General features: G+C 38.4%; 1 protein-coding gene across 5 annotated transcripts in view; it reads right to left on the bottom strand.

The window, feature by feature from the left end:
* The window catches only part of LOC126356897 (calcium homeostasis endoplasmic reticulum protein), a 300,421-nt gene that overhangs the window by 194,622 nt on the left and 88,211 nt on the right, over positions 1-17,588 (bottom strand). For all 5 annotated transcript variants that reach the window (XM_050007406.1, XM_050007405.1, XM_050007408.1 and 2 more), the window contains one exon: positions 10,389-10,500. In XM_050007406.1, the coding sequence (XP_049863363.1) occupies positions 10,389-10,500 (112 nt within the window). The remainder of the gene's footprint in view (positions 1-10,388; positions 10,501-17,588) is intronic.

The raw sequence follows: 17,588 nt of genomic DNA, 5'->3' as shown, positions 1-17,588 counted from the left end.
TGTGAAAATTTAGTTCACTGAGCACCAGATACAATGAATTGTCCCTATTAATAGCTGAAAGCATAGGAAAAATGGCCCACAGGAAGCACATATATTATATTTATGTTGCAAGAACCTTAGAAGGGATAAAAGACTCCACCAGTGCCAAATCAACTTAAAAAGAGATCAAAAAAATTATTAGATCACTGAAAAGGAATAATTCTTCTGCTCTGATATTATTTCAACTAAAGCACTAAAAGCCTGATAACTTCCATAGGAATCTCTTTGTAATCAATTGATGAGTTAAACTGTTTTTTTTTCTGAAATTCTGAAGTATATGGAGATAAGAGCCATTTATGGAAGTGAGGATACACAAATGATCAATTATAGACACATCACCATCCTTCCCATGTTTGGTTAATGCATTTTTATTAGTAACAAATAGTTGTTAACAGTTAATGGGCGAAGAGAGGATACAAAAGAAAATAGATTGAAACTTAGGCAAAGACCAATTGCCCTTCAGAACAATGAAAGTAACGACCACAGCAATACTAGTAGCAAGTCAAATTCTGAGCATTTACTGACCTATAAAGAGCATCAGATGATGTTGATTGGAAGTTACTATTTCATGCAAATGTGTGAAGTAGAACTTGACTGGAAGGACAAGCAATTAATTTTGCAGTTAATGGGGCCACGAAAGAAGCAAAAATCAGAAGGGGAGTATGACAGGGACGGGGGTAGTGGGCCATATTTACCTTATTTACTTACTATGTTCACTGAGGAGGCAACAATAAGAGTAAGAAAGCATGAGTAGAATCAAAATTAATGGTTTTCAAATTCACTGCATCACATTTGTCAGATGACGATGCAATAGTGGCAAACTCACAGAAAGAACTAAATAAAATGCTCACAGTCTTAAATAAAGAGATAATAAAATTAAATACCAATAAGACAAAAGTCATGATTATGCCAAGATTGTGGTGGAGGTAAGAATTACATAAAAATAGGCACTGTGGAACATGAGGAAGTAACCAAGTTAAACTATCTCTGTAGCACTGCAGAGAAAACTAACAGATGCATCAAGAAAATCAAGAGATGAATAACACTGGCAAGAGTGCCTTCCAAAATAAGAGGAACCTTCTATTGAACAAGCACATCAGCTTCCACTCTGAGAAAAGACTTGTAGAAACCCGTGTGTGGAGTGTGTTGACATACAGGTATGAAACCCACACATTAGTAAAGCAAGAGAAAACCCCCTTGAAGCTGCAGCATTGTCATTCTGGAGGTGAATTACAAAAACTAGCTGGACTACCATAAAAACGAATGAGAGGGCTCTACAGGAAATAGGAGAGAAGAAAAAACTACTGAAAATTATAGATCAACACAAAGTAAAATGCACTGGACACTTAATCGGACATGGTGTTCTTCTACAAAACATTTTCAAAGAATCCTAGGAAATAAAATGAAAGGATGACCATCTACGATTCGCTATGTCGCTCAGTGTTGGCTTGGCAGCTATCAGAGACGGAAGTATTGGTCGCTGCTCCCGCCTAGTGCGAGGTTCGAGCAGCAATCTGGTTTCTCCACGCAAGGAAGTTACCACCTATGGTGATTCATTGATAACTGACTGGGGTTTGTGGTGAAGACTGCATGTTTGTTCAGCATGTCCGCAAATGGTGCAGGGCTTTTGCTGAGGGTCGCACAGAAGTTCACAATGAAGAATGCAGTGGAAGAATGTCGGGTTCGGATGCGATTATCTAGAAGATTGGAGGCTCACTGACTGTGAACTTGTTGAATCCATTCCTGAAGCTTCCCACAGCACAGTTGAAAGAACTTTTAACAGAAATGGGTTACTGCAAGGTGTGTGCTCACTGGGTCCCCTAGATGCTGACTAACGGACACATGGAGCAATGACTTGAGTGTGTTTGCAAGTTCCATCAACAATGTGAGGGGGTAGGCAACAAGGAGAAGTTGTTGGACTCTATCATCACAGGAGATGAAATGTGGGTGTTTCATTACATCCTCAAAACAAAACAACAATATCGTCAATGGCGTCACTCCGGTTCACATCCACCAAAGATATTCTAACAAACGCAGTCAGCAGGAAGGGTTATGACGACTATGTTTTGGTATCAGAAAGGGGTGTTCTCACTGATTTCGAGCAACCTGGGACGACAATAAACGCAGACAGATATTGTGAAACATTGACCAAATTCTGGCGAACAATCCAGAATCGCCAGGGAGGACAACTGAAGGAGGGAGTAGTGCTTCTTCATGACAATGCTTGACCGCATGTCACTAGTCAAATGTAAGAGTTTTTGAAGCAATTTGCAATTTGGATGGACTTTTATGCACCATCCCCCACACACCCCGGTCTTAGCCCCCAGCGGGAGACTTCTTTGACTTAGGAATACAAAAAATGGAGCACCATCTTCAAAAGTGTGTTGAAAGAAATGGAGACTATGTTGAGAAATAGACAAAAGTGTAATCTTTTCGATTATGTATAAATTAATAACAATAAACAATGTTTTCTATTTGTAAAAAAATATGGGAACCTTACTTTTGGTGCAACCCTTATACATGGAGATGAAGAGTACTATTGAAGAGAGAAAGCTGAGGTGGTAAAGACAAGGCTTGAACTTTTGGAAGAAGAACAACTTTTTCCGATAGAGCTAAATAATAAAAATTACCATGTTGATATTTTCTATGGCCTCACCATGACCTTCACTTGTGGAGTTCATAAAACTCTACTATGGAAACTAAAACATTATGGTGTTAAAGACATTCTTCTCACATAGATGCAGTCTCATATATATATATACCCCGGTGGGCTTTTTGAAAAATGTGATATTTGGGTATAAAAATGCTGAGCATGGGCTCAAAAACAATTACAACAGATACCACCAGCAGAATAATGGAACATGCTGTCAGAAATGAAATATCATTATCTTACCCATGTTTCACTTCAATACATACTTCCATACTTTCAGAAAAGACTTCTTGACACTTAAATCTATACTTCATATTAACAAAATTCTCTTCTTCAGAAATGCTTTCATTGCTATTTCCAGTCTACATTTTATATCCTCTCTACTTCGACCATCATCAGTTACTTCCCAAATACCAAAACTCATTTACTACTTTAAGTGTCTTTATCTAATTCCCTCAGCATCACCTGATTTACTTCAACGACATTCCATTATTCTTGTTTTGCTTTTGTTGATGTTCATCCTATATTCTCCTTTCAAGACACTGTCCATTCCGTTCAACTACTCTTCCAGGTCCTTTAATGTCTCTGACAGGATTACAGTGTCATCGGCAAACCTCAAAGTTTTAATTTCTTCTCCATGGATTTTAATTCCTACTCCGAATTTTTCTTTTGTTTCCCTTACTGCCAGCCCAATATACAGATTGAATAACATCGGGGATAGGTTACAACCCTGTCTCACTCCCTTCCCAACCATTGCTTCTCTTTCGTGCCCCTCGACTCTTATAACTGCCATCTGGTTTCTGTACAAATTGTAAATTGCCTTTGGATCCCTGTATTTGATGACTGCTACCTTCAGAATTTGAAATAGATTATTCCAGTCAACAATGTCAACAGCTTTCTCTAAGTCTACAAATGCTAGAAACATAGGTTTGCCTTTCCTTATACTATCTTCTAAGATAATTCATAGGTTCAGTATCGCCTCACATGTTCCAACATTTCTACGGAATCCAAACTTGCCTTCCCCGAGGTCATCTTCTACCAGTTTTTTCATTTCTCTGTAAAGAATTCGTGTTAGTACTTTGCAGCCATGACTTATTAAACTGATAGTTTGGTAATTTTCACACCTGTCAACACCTGCTTTCTTTGGGATTGGAATTTTTACATTCTTCTTGAGGTCTGAGGATATTTCGCCTGTCTCATACATCTTGCTCACCAGAAAGTAGAGTTTTGTCAGGGGTGGCTCTCCCAAGGTTATCAGTAATTCTAATGGAATGTTGTCTACTCCCGGTGCCCTGTTTCGAATTAGGTCTTTCACTTCATCTTCATCTACGTCTCTTTCCATTTCCATAATATTGCCCTCAAGTACATCGCCCTTGTATAGACCCTCTGTATACTCTTTCCACCTTTCTGCTTTCCCTTCTTTGCCTGGAACAGGTTTTCCATCTGAGCTCTTGATATTCATACAAGTGGTTCTCTTTTCTCAATAGGTATCCTTAATTTTCCTGGAGGCAGTATTTATCTTACTCCTAGTGATAAATGCCTCTTCATCCTTACATTTGTCCTCTAACCATTCTTGCTTAGCCATTTTACACTTCCTGTCGATCTCATTTTTGAGACTTTTGTATTCCTTTTTGCCTGCTTCATTTACTGCATTTTTATATTTTCTCCTTTCACCTCTTCTGTTACCCAAGTATTTCTACAAGCCCTCATCTTTTTACCTACCTGATCTTGAGGCTGTCTTCACTATTTCATCTCTTAAAGCTACCCATTCTTCTTCTACTATATTTCTTTCCACTGTTCTTGTCAATTGTTCCCTAATGCTCTCTCTGAAACTCTCTACAACTTCTGGTTCTTTCAGTTCATCCAGGTACCTAAATTCACACCTTTTCGCAGTTTCTTCAGTTTTAATTTACAGTTCATAACCAACAGATTGTGGCCACAGTCCGTATCTGCCCCTAGAAATGTCCTACAATTTAAACCTTTGTTCCTAAATATATGTCTTAACATTACATAATCTATCTTATCTCCAGGCCTCTTCCATGTATACAACCTTCTTTCATGATTCTTAAACGAAGTGTTAGCTATGATTAAATTATTCTATGTGGAAAATTCTACCAGGTGGCTTCCTCTTACATTCCTTACCCTCATTCCATATTCACCAACTACTTTTCCTTCTCTTCCTTTCCTACTATTGAAATCCAGTCTCCCACGACAATTCAATTTTTGTCTCCCTTCACTATCTGAATAATTTCTTTTATCTCATCATACATTTCTTCAATCTCTTCATCATCTGCAGAGCTACTTGGCATATAAACTTGTACTACTGTGGTAGGCGTAGGCTTTGTATCTATCTTGGCTACAGTAATCCGTTCACTATGATGTTCGTAATAGCTTACCCGCATTCCTATTTTTTTATTCATTGTTAAACCTACTCTTGCATTATCCCCATTTGATTTTGTATTTATAACACTGTATTCACCTGACCAGAAATCTTGTTCCTCCTGCTACATAGCTTCACTAGTTCCCTCTATATCTAACTTTAACCTATCCATGTTACGATGTAACACATACAAAACAGGCAAATTACAGAAGGATAAAAAGCACAGAGATGTAAATGCAACTTTTGTTCTTATGCACAATCTATGAACAGCCTACTGGAAAACAAATCTTAATTGTACATGAGACACCACCTACCTCTCAAAATCATACAGCAGCGTCCACAGTTTGTATCTGTACAAAAATATGAAATCAATGCTTGAGAAGAAAAACCACCCATGAACATCACTGCAAGTTAAAGATATCACTGAACAAATGATGTCCCAAATCAAGAAATAATAGGAAAATATACTATGCCTGTGCTTATACATCAACACATAAAATGCCCTATGCGTACTTTTTCTGCATAGAATTGGTATCTTGAGTGTGCCTGTTGAACTGTAATTTCAGTCTTTGGTCAATAAACTGCATTTTGTACCTAATAAATGCTAATCATGTACGAATATGCAATACTGTTGAGTATTGAAGGAGGTGCTTTGTGCTAGTACTCTGTACTGAACACTGATTAGTTTACAACATAACTGAAGTATTACTGTCTTTAATTGATACTCTAACACAACACGGCCAACTCTAACACAACAGGGCCAATATTTTAACTGAAAAGTAAGAAGATTAAAGTCCTATCAACAGCACAGTCATCAGAAATACAGCATGAGCTCAGGTTATAAAAGGCTGGGGAAGAAAATCGCCAGGCCCTTTTCTAAGAAACCAATCCACCATTTGCCTGCAGCAATGTTGGGAAATCACAGGAAACCTAAATTTGGATGACTAGACAAGGACATTTTAATTGTATATAGCTTACACATGTATACATAGCTACAATAAAAAAAATAACTGTTTCAGCATGAATAAAGTAACTAGAAAAATACTATGACGAATGAATACCGATTAGTATACAAAAAGTGTTGGGCAGATGATGGCCACATAAAAAGACATACTGAGCACTATTTTTCAACTTCCAAAGCTGTGTAAAACAAACACACACACACACACACACACACACACACACACACACACACAGGGAAGTGAGAGTTAGAGGGGGTAGACAGAGGGGGAGAGGGGGAGGACGGAGAGAGGGGGCAAAGGGAGACAGGAAGGAGAGAGAGGGGAAGGAGGGAGAGGGAAGGAGGGAGAGGGGAGGAGGAGGGAGAAAGGGGTAGTAAGGAGAGAAGGGGAGGAGGGAGAAAGGGGTAGGAAGGAGGGAGAGGAGAGAGGGGGAGAGGAGAGAGGGGGAGAGGAGAGAGGGGGAGAGGAGAGAGGGGGAGAGGAGAGAGGGGGAGAGGAGAGAGGGGGAGAGGAGAGAGGGGGAGAGGAGAGAGGGGGAGAGGAGAGAGGGGGAGAGGAGAGAGGGGGAGAGGAGAGAGGGGGAGAGGAGAGGGGGGGAGAGGAGAGGGGGGGAGAGGAGAGGGGGGGAGAGGAGAGAGGTGAAAGAGAGGGAGAGGAGAGAGGGGGAGAGGAGAGAGGTGAAAGAGAGGGAGAGGAGAGAGGGGAAAGAGAGGGAGAGGAGAGAGGGGGAGAGGAGAGAGGTGAAAGAGAGGGAGAGGAGAGAGGGGAAAGAGAGGGAGAGGAGAGAGGGGATGAGAAAGGGGGTGGGGAGAGGTGGGGAGGAGATAGAGGGGGAGGAGAGAGGGGGAGGAGAGAGAGGGAAGGAGGAGAGCAGGGGGAGAACAAAGAGAGAGCAGAGAGAGGGGAGGAGAAAGAGGGAGCAGATAGAGGGAGGAGGTGAGAGGAGGAGAGAGGGAGGAGAGGGGGAGGAGAGAGAAGGATATGAGAGGGAGAGAGGTGGGATAAGGGGAGAGGTGGGATAGGGAGAGAGGGGGTGGGATAAGGGGAGAGGTGGGATAGGGAGAGAGGTGGGATAGGAAGAGACAGAGGGGAGGGTGGAGGGGGAAGGGGGGAGGGAGGGGGTGACTGGGAGAAGTAGAAGGGGAGGGGGAGGAGAGGAGAGGCGAGAAGAGGGTGCAGGGGAGGGGGGATTCTCTCTATGGTTCAACATGGTTCATTTTTGCTGAGTTTTGGTTTTGATTGGAGCAGATATAGAAAATGTGGAAGGCATATAGGAAAGAGATAGGAAGGGTCAGCAGAGCTAGATAATAGCTATATAATAATAAAGAACTCGTCCAATTAAAGGCACAGATAGCGGCATGTTACATATTAAAAAAGCAGGCAATGGGGGATGAACAGGTGATCATGATAGATAGAGACCACAGCGAAAACACTTTAGAGAGAATAAACGACACAAAAAAAAGGGACTGAATTCACAGAGAATGGTAATATGTTTATATACCACATATGGTTACAATTATTGTGAGGACGTACCAGCAGCATCAAAGACAAACAAACAGTTCATTATTTGTCAATGATGTGAGTGGTAAGTAAACAATTGTCAACAAAAATAAATGGAACATCAACAAAAATAAGTGGAATGCCATATATATTGTTATGTATCACTACATGTAACACATTCAATCAGTAATATCTAACATATTTGTCAAATTATTATTTTTAATAAAATACTCTCAGGCCGTGGGTCACATTGAAGTAATTATATGTCCACGAGCTTTCAGCTGATTGCACCTCATGCACTGTCTATTGGCAACTGACTACCATATGGTTGCTGAGTTCATCCTTATGTAGCTGTGGTACATACTGTGATTTTATTTGTGTTCAATTCATAACTGTGTGAAGCAATGTTTTAGTTCTGTGTCTGCAGCACCTGCTTTAACATCACAATGCTTGGGTTCCATGTTGTGCTACAAACCATGATATTTATTCATAGTATCATTAGCAATTTTGATCCTTAAAGCTATTTCAATTGTGATACCATCCCAGGAACCATTAGTCTGTGTGATGACAAAAATGTTGTTGAAAGAAATTTTACATTCAATTTCTACCCCATTTTCAGCTATCTCCAATTTCTCTTCATATCACAATCAAAGACACCTCTTGTGTTCAACCCGACATTGTTCTATCAAACACACAGCCCACCGAAATTAATACTGCAATTGCACTGTATTTTGTAAACACAAGGAGTTCTGAGCCCTGCATTGTCTTTCACAGGTCTCATGAGTTGAAGTATTTTAACTGAAAATTGGGTAGATGTTATGTCTCTTCAGGAAATAGATAATAACCCCCATCACTGAACCACATAATGACAAAAATGCAAGCTTTTTTTATTCTTCTCTTTGATGTTGTTCTGCTTGATGATACTTGCTAAAATGCTTGCAATATCTGTTTCTCAGATAAATTAATTAAAGGACCTGTTGGAGATCACATATCTACTAACACCATCAATAAAAACAGAAATTTGCAGCTGAGTGCAGCACAAAACTTGGGCATTGTGATGTTACAGTAGGCATGGTATGAAAACATTGCCTTAAACAGCAGTGAATTGTGCACCAGCAACTTCACAGCAGGTACCAAAGCTAGTTAAGGATGAGTCTAGCAGCCACATGGGGGTCAGTTACAATTTGACAATGGCCCGGGAGCAATTAGCAGAAAGCAGGTGAGTGTATAACCGCACGACACGGCTGGAAGGCTGGGAGATTTTATTGCTGTATCTCACTGAGGCAGTGGAGTAACATATTATTTTTTAAAGTTCAGAGTGAGACATGTACTAAAAGCAACCACATGTAGACAATGACACATCGCTGTTTACTGATATAATCAGCAATTTCAACAATGTACAACAGCTACCAAACTTGAATTTGCTCATCAGTTTACGTTCTCCTACAGCACTGCATGTTTTGAGGTGATGTACTGGTATGACTGCCAAAAATTTTATTTCAAGTACACTGTTAAGAACAAAAATCAATTGCAATAAGATTTATGATGTTTTTAGTTCATCACAGAGATGAGGACTCAAGATTCAAAAAGCCCTGTGTGTTTATGTGTCTGATTCCTTTAGTCCACAATGATCGTCACCAACACCCCTGAAAGTGTTGTAGATTATTAGTTCTGGAGACATTCATTGTGAAAGATCTGTATGTTAGTTGTCCTGTTACACTGTAACCAGTTCCAACACTTTAACATTTCCCAGTATAAATGTTGCTTCCAACACTAATCTGCCTGCTTTGTTATTTATGGAGTAACACCATTCCACACACTGTATCAAAAAGGTGCGTGGATAGTGGTAAACAATTATGTAATTGCCGGCTGCTGTGGCCGAGTGGTTCTAAGTGCTTCAGTCTGAAACCGCGCTGCTGCTACAGTCACAGGTTTGAATCCTGCCTCGGGCATGGCTGTGTGTGCTGTCCTTAGGTTAGTTAGGTTTAAGCAGATCTACACCTAGGGGACTAATGACCTCAGATGTTAAGTCCCACAGTGTTTAGAGGCATTTGAACCATTTTTAAATAATGTAATTTTGAGATCTATTGACACACCAAATATTACCGGAAACACAAAACTCAAAAAATTTACCATGAGATATGGCACTTTTGAAAAATAAGAAACCACAATGCAGCATTGTAGTGGTGGCCTGAACCTGACAACTGAGATTTGATTAACGCAATTAGTAACATCATAAAATAAAATATATTAGAATGGAATTTTTTTGCTGGGCTCACAAATTAAGACATAATTGCATGTGTTATGTCAATTTAAAGCCTAATAAACAAAGAAACACAAGAACTGAGCAAGAAAACAGTACAAAGTGAAATGAGTAAGGTAGTTTAATTTCTTTCATGCACAGCTGTAACATGAAATGGAACAGAGAATACTCATGAACGTTTGCTTCCAAATTCTTGTGCATGAACACACAACTCTAAAATTAGATATGACAACTACTTTCTCCAGCTGACAAATCCCTAAGTATAAACAGAAAATGACATTATATCCCAAAATTTCACTAACATGTGTCCCATTATTGTTCAATATCGTCTAGAAATCATAGCTTGGGATGGCAAAAGTGAAAGAATGGCCCTACAAAGTAAAACACTTTGTAAGAGACGATTTTATCCTACTCGTATACTGAAAAGGTATTATTGTGTAAGTGCAATGACAAACCCACACACTTATTTCAAGTGACACTTCTGGAATGCAAAATAAAAAGACAGAAACGATAAATTAATCCAGCATGAGAGATGACACTACGCTGTCAGGGAATTTCAGGAACTCCATAATTCATAGCAATTAAGAACATTACCTTATTTAATTTGTTTTGCTGGTCCTCTGTGATGCCAATAGCTGTATTGCAAAACATGGGTACCACAACACTTTCCATTGCTTTTTTCAAGTTTTCAGCATTCTTTCGTGCACTGTATTACAAAAAAATATCATTTAAAATTCAGCTTACACCTCTATAAAGTTGGAGTTACAAGAGCTCTAGTATAGTATAAATTCTAAATGGAGCAATGCAGAAAAGGACATAATATTTGATTCTGTTGGACCAGCTGTGATTAAATTCCACAGTAGTCGTGGTTATACAAACTACAAGAGCGATAACAGGGTCCTTTTTAAAACTTCTGCTCAAAATTCTGAAGAATACTATGGTGACATACTAATCACACTCCTATTCTTAAGATGAAAGCATTACGCTACGAACAGAAAATCAAAGCATATAGTTCTTTAAAATCAGATGGTACGTTACATCAAAAGCTAAAACAGTATGTGACTTCAGATAGAACTCTTTCAACATAAACCGCATAAGTCAATAACATCTGTTGAAAGGTCTCTTGGAACAATAAAAACTGCACAGAACCTAAATATACAAAGGCTTTCTGCTATGAAATATCTGTCCATATCAAAGTCATGCATAAGGTTTCAACATTTTGTAGATCTATCCTAAATACAACATTTATATAATTTTTTTTTTGTCCTGAACGCCTCTTGGCAGAATTCTACAAGATTTAGCTCCTCCAGATCAGATTAACGACTGGTTGAAACATGTATCAGTATCAGTATCTCCTACACAGAGATATGCAGGAAGAGCCAATTTAAATCGCGACATATTATTTACTGTAAACTAAGCAAAAACATCCATTATTTATTGTAAATACAGGAGTTCAGTATTTGAAGATTTTCATGCACGCTTTCAATTTTGTATGTCAGTACCTTTGTTCTCTATGTCCCATGCCAAATCTGCCAGAGACACCAAAAATATTGGAGTTGGGATGTAACATGCCTGACTTGCAGCTAATTTGGTACTGAAGCACATTAGCTGCTGTCTCATGTTACAACACTGATAGTATTGTATATTTCATAGCTCATGTACAACAAAAAGTATTACAAAATGTGAACCAATCAAGGAGAATATAGCGCTAATGCAATCACATTTTAAGTCCCTAAATTACTGTTAAACATTCAAGAACAAAATAGGCACCACGTCTTCCCACTAATGTTAAATAACATACTATGCAGTTTGAACACTGACAACTAATCAACAAGTCACCCAGATTGAAGGAAAAGTGGAGTACATGGTTTTGTTGGCAATAAAATTATTGAGAGGAGGAGGTGGAGAGACTATTAATTCTGATTGGACAAGTATGAGGAAGTAGGTCAATTACATCATTCATGAAGAAACAATACCAATTTTCACCTTAAATAATTTAGTGAACTTAACCCCACTCTTCCTGGATGCAAAACAGTGTCTTAGCACACAGCACCATCTCACAACTGCCACAGTATTCAGTTTCACTTTGGTGTCCAAACAGTTGCAGCTACGAATAAGTATGCAGACAACTGACCCATTTTTTCAGTTACTCGAAAGTATAACACACAAAAATTACCAGAAATAAAAACATAAAACTATATTGACATAAAAAGTAATTATACACAGCAGACCACTGCAGAGCTATGCTGTGGCTGACAGCTTTAACACAAGTAGTGCAATAAATCAAATGCTTTCATAATTAGAAGTTACTTTCTCAGTTTCTTAGAAGAAAACACTTTAGGAACACACTATGGGCATGGTGCAAAAAACTGGAGCCTAGCAGCAGAATATAACAGACAAGACTGAGCTCTGTCCTGCTCTACCTGCATTTCTGTTAGTTAGGAAACCTTATGATCTTTCCTCTTCTCCCAATTTTTTCACAAGCCATCAAAGAAGTTGCAGCATCCATGACTAAACGTCATCTTTTGCAATTTCATATGCAACTGCATTTAGCAAAGGAACACAGCTCAATGCAATAATCTCATTCCATGTGTGGATGCAATATTGAAGAATGATTATCAGAGCTGCATATTTTAGGTACTGTGCACTTTTGATACTTTACAACAGAATTTTCTACCAAACGTGTATCCTCTGCTTCATTTATTTTTGGGCAGAGAGTAGGTTAGTGAATTGCTCCTTATGATCTGGCAGTTTTAAGTTATTAAGGCATACAAAGGTCATCACATCTATTGTTCATTACATTCAATAATAATATTTTGATTTATATGTAAATTTTATATCCAACTGCAAGTGCACAATCATCATTTTCTTCTTCAATTCTTCCATTTTAACCATTCCATACAGAAAGAGTTTCTTCTTGTTCACTCTCCTCATTTCATCCTCCAAAAGCTATAGTGTATTATCACCACCACTGACATACTATGCTCACACTATTTTTGTACAAGCAAAAGCTGCCATCCTATATTGGACACATCAAAGTATCAGCTGTATTGAGAAACAGAGTGTACAGCTTAAGCTATTTGTTGGTTAGAAGATAATAGGTGAATAAATGTGTCAGACCATTTGCAAAGCACAAAAAGAAAAATAACAAAAAGATTGGGTGAAGCATCGCTGATGCTGAAGTACAAGTACAGAACTATTACTCTGGACAAAATCTGAAACGGGATTCACACAAAAAAGCACCCGGACTAGCAACTGTGACAACTTATTCTCATATATCTTGACAAAACTGTCTCTTTGTTTGTCTTTGAACAAAATCAGACGGAAGGAAATTAAGAGAGCAATAGCAGAATACTATCGAATGATCTTTCACAAAACCCATGCATATGTAAAGGCTGTTAGTAGCACCAAAGTTAGCATCCAGTTACTCAGAGATAGCACATGAGGGTGCAAAGCAAAGCAAAAGCTGAAATGCCTATGTGCATTTTCAAATGCTCCTTTTCAAAGACAACCACGAAAATAGCTCCAATGCAATCCACATAGCACTGAAAAGATGGGTGAAATAAGTGTTAGTGTCAGTAGTGTTGAGAAACAGCGAAATCATTAAAATTGAACAAAGCTTCAGGGCCGGACGGAATCCCTATCAGATTCTACACTGAATTTGTGGCCAAGTTAGCCCCTCTTCAAACTATTATCTATCACAGATATCTCGAACAAAAAACTGTGCCCAGTAGCTGGAGGAAAGCACAAATCACACCCACTTACAAGAAGGATAGTACATGTGATCAACTAAACTACCATCCAACAGCCTTCACATCAACTTGTTACAGAATTTTAGAACATATTCTGAGCTCAAACAAAATGAGATACCTCGAAAAGAGTGATCCTTCTTGTCAATCAGCATGAATTCCAAAACCATCCATCAAGTGAAACCCAACTCTCACTTGTTTCATATGACATGCTAAAAGATTTGGATCAAGGCAGTGAGACAGATGTAGTACTTATTAATTTCCAAAAAGGATTTGACTCAGCACCAAATCTAAGCTTATTACCAAAAGTACTATCTCTATGGGGATCAAGTGAAATTTGAGTGGACTGAGGATTTTTTTTTTTTTTTTTGTAGGAAGGACTTTTTGCATTTATCTATAATGAAGTACTGTCTAAAAGACACTGCAGAAATATTAACTCAGATCTTGATAAGATTTAAAAGTGGTGCGAAGTTTGGCAACTTGTTTTAAATGTTCAGAAATATAAAACTGTGCGCTTCACAAAACAATAAAACCTAGGAATATTATGACCTCCAATAGGAATTCAACCTTTTAATCCTATACAAATTCCATTACTTAATAAATAGTATTTTATGACAGTAATACCAACGAGTCACAGGTGAAATCAGTTAATTCATACAGGTAACTTAGTGTAACACTTTGTAGGGACATGAAATGGATTCAGCAGACTTTTTGCTCAAAGGCTATGGCATCATGGGTAAAGCAGGTGATAAACTTCAGTTTACAGGTAAAATACTGGGGAAATGCAGACAGTCTACAATGGAGATTGCTTACAAAACACTCGTATGACCTATTCTAGAATACTGCAAAAGTGCATGGAACCTGCATCATACAGGAATAACAGGCGATACTGAATGTGCACGAGAAGGACAGCATGAGCGGTCATACATTTGTTTGATCCATAGGATAGTACCACAGAGATGCCAAAGAAATTGAACTGGCAAACTCTTGAAGACTGAAGTTAACTATCCTGAGAAAGACTACTTACAAAATTTCAAGAACATCCCTATAAAATTACTACAACCTGTTACATATCACTCCTGTAGGGATCATGAGGAGAAGATTACATTAATTTCAGCGCACATGGAGAGGTGTAAACAATCATTCTTCCTATGCTCCATATATGAATGCAACAGGGAAAATCCCTAATAACTGGTACCCTCTGCCACGGACTTCACGGCAATATGCACAATATAGTTGTAGATATAGTAGTAGGTAGATTACCTGTGCACCCTTCCTTTGGTACTTTCACATGGGGAGTATAAAACTGTCCAATTTCATGATTGCATGGTGAGAGATGCTGTGAGAAGTGGATGTAGATATTGACCAACTGTTGTACAAAATACTTAAAACTGAGAACAAGGAAACAAAAAAGTTGTTCAACAACAGTACTCTGATGGCACTGCTCAGCAGTAACATTTAGTCATAAGGTTAGCAGACACTGATGCGGACTTGCTGCTTACCCAAAGAACTAGGACTGGCAGCGACGAGGCAAATTATGAACACCAAGTGTCACAATTGCTGCAAATTAAGAATTTGGTAGATGAGGTGCAAATTGTGATGATAGTACATCACTGGGGTTGGCATTGCAGATCTGATAGTACATCACTGGGGTTGGCATGTGCAGATCTTCCTACATATGACTCCTGTATTTTGTATAATTTTTCTTTGTTGTCTCCATTAAAGAAGCCAAAACATAACATGAGCCCAATAAAAATGTTGCACACAGTTAAACAGTTCAGTGGTGACAGAATTTAGAGTAATGGAACAGTTGCAAGATGAAGTTTTTGTGGTATCTCATTTACTATTGATGTTAAACATACAAATAGCATCAGATTCTGCAGAGTTTGGAAAGCACATTGAGGAAAGGGAACTGCACCTGGGTAAAAGAGGGATACAATTTCAATTTATTGATAATGTGGTGGCAGTAAGTTCCAAGAGGTAGAAATGAGTTTTTAACACATAAGAGATATTTGGAGCACACAATGATCCGCTTTCTAAGTTTATCAATACTGTTGTTATAAAATTTATTTCCGGTGAGTGAATCTTTATCATTTCTTCAAGAAATAGAAATTTCACACATTAGATGATTAGTAGCTGATCACTATCACTAATCATTTGACATTCACTAATAGATACAGGCCTCATTTAGATTTTGTTGTGCATTATGTTCTTCAATTACATGCATTGACACTGTTACTACAAGTTTTCTACCAACAAGCTTACACCTTCCATTAAGTTGTAATGGTGGTATATCTTTTCTCATGGAACCCAGCAAATAATTTCTTTAGTCCATGTGCCACTCACTGTCCTGGCTAAAATTCCCACCAACAATTATTGTACAAGGTGAACAAAAACTTTGCGTTTGAGGATGTTGCAGCAGTGTATATGCAACACAGTACAACTCCGGTATGGGTATATAAGTACCAATGTGTAGGCAAGGGATCAGTGTGGCATTCTTGTCCTTCCGATGTGCAAGCGGTAAATGTGGAAACATCAACTACAGCAATGTAACTGCCAAATGCATCCAAACAGGACCAACGTGCTGTTATTGTTTCCTTGCCTGCTGAAGGACAAACACTGGTAGACATTCAGCAGAGAAGGAAGAATGTGTATGTGATAGCACGCCTGTCAAAAACCACCACTGTGGAATGTTGTGCCAAGTTCCATGCTGGTTGCGATTTGACAAAGAATGCCGCTAGATCTGGGAGGCCAGCCTCATCCAGATGATGCCAACTCAAGTGGGAGACACTCAGGCACCCGTACTATAGTCCTGATCTCTCCCCGAGGAACTGAAGGGTTGATGATCCTATCGGACAAGAATGTGAAACACGCTGTTAAGGTCTTCACACACAGCAGGGCACAATGTTTCTCCAAATGAGTATGTTCAATGTGGTATGTTGGTGGGATGATTGCCTCAATGCTGACAGTGATTTTGCCATACAACTCGACTGTACAGCCTTTGAATGAAAACTTTCTGATTGCCCCCTTATATTTTGGTTAATGTCATAATTACACTGCAGTCTGCTCCACGATCCATTTATTTGTTTTCATCTATCCTTCTGATTCACAAAATACCTCTCCCCATGATACTACGAGTAGCCCTTGGTTTCAAATTGTCTTTGTATTAAGTCCATGTCTTACTGCCAGAAAAAATAGTAATACACGGTGGTTGTACATTTTACATTTCAGACACACTGGAAGTTTAATTTTGAAATCACTGTTTAGTTTACCTCAAAGCACTGAAGTAATTTTTACATTTTGTTTATTTCTTTTGCTGTCTACACAATAGTTGTCTTCAACTCCCCAAAACGCAAAAACTCATCAAATAGTTCTAATGAGAGAACTGAATAGACCAAGTTTGCAAGTAGGCATAAGAATGAAACACAATTAGAGTAAAAAATGTGTAATCAAGACATCAAAAACAAAATAGTACAAATGAATGGTTAATGCCACATTATTATTGTACATTATCTAATGATAGGCATGACAGAGAGGCATTAAACAATGGAAAATCCAGGGCGGAATGTAACAACGTAATGACAGATACATGTTAAATATTTTAGTGGGGCGTATGAAGTAAAAAGAAAATACAGAAAATATCCCCAGCCAGAAAACTAAAGTATGTAGTAATTAAAAGACTTAGTTTACAAATAATCTTAAAAAATGCTACAATTTGCCACAATTTTTTAAGCTGTACGAAATGTTTTAGATAATTTGCCTAACTACTTCAGCAGGAGAAAAACATCTTATTAATGGCTCTTGATACCATACAAGAACACTCCTCCAGGAACCACTGAAAGGAGATATACTATCAGAAACACGCACATTGGCAGTAGGATGTGAGGAAGAAATTGTAAAGAGGCTGGATCATATATTAGTCAAAATCCTTGATGCAATAGATACTGCAACAAATCACAATCTAATTAACAATTTAAAAACATAAACTGTTCCTGCTTTATGTTTTAATGTCTGCTGAGTGATTGCAAGTATAGTTTAAAATTAA

Source organism: Schistocerca gregaria, chromosome 1 (assembly GCF_023897955.1).
Source record: "Schistocerca gregaria isolate iqSchGreg1 chromosome 1, iqSchGreg1.2, whole genome shotgun sequence".
Taxonomy (NCBI): domain Eukaryota; kingdom Metazoa; phylum Arthropoda; class Insecta; order Orthoptera; family Acrididae; genus Schistocerca; species Schistocerca gregaria.
This window is presented reverse-complemented; position numbering and strand designations above follow the sequence as displayed.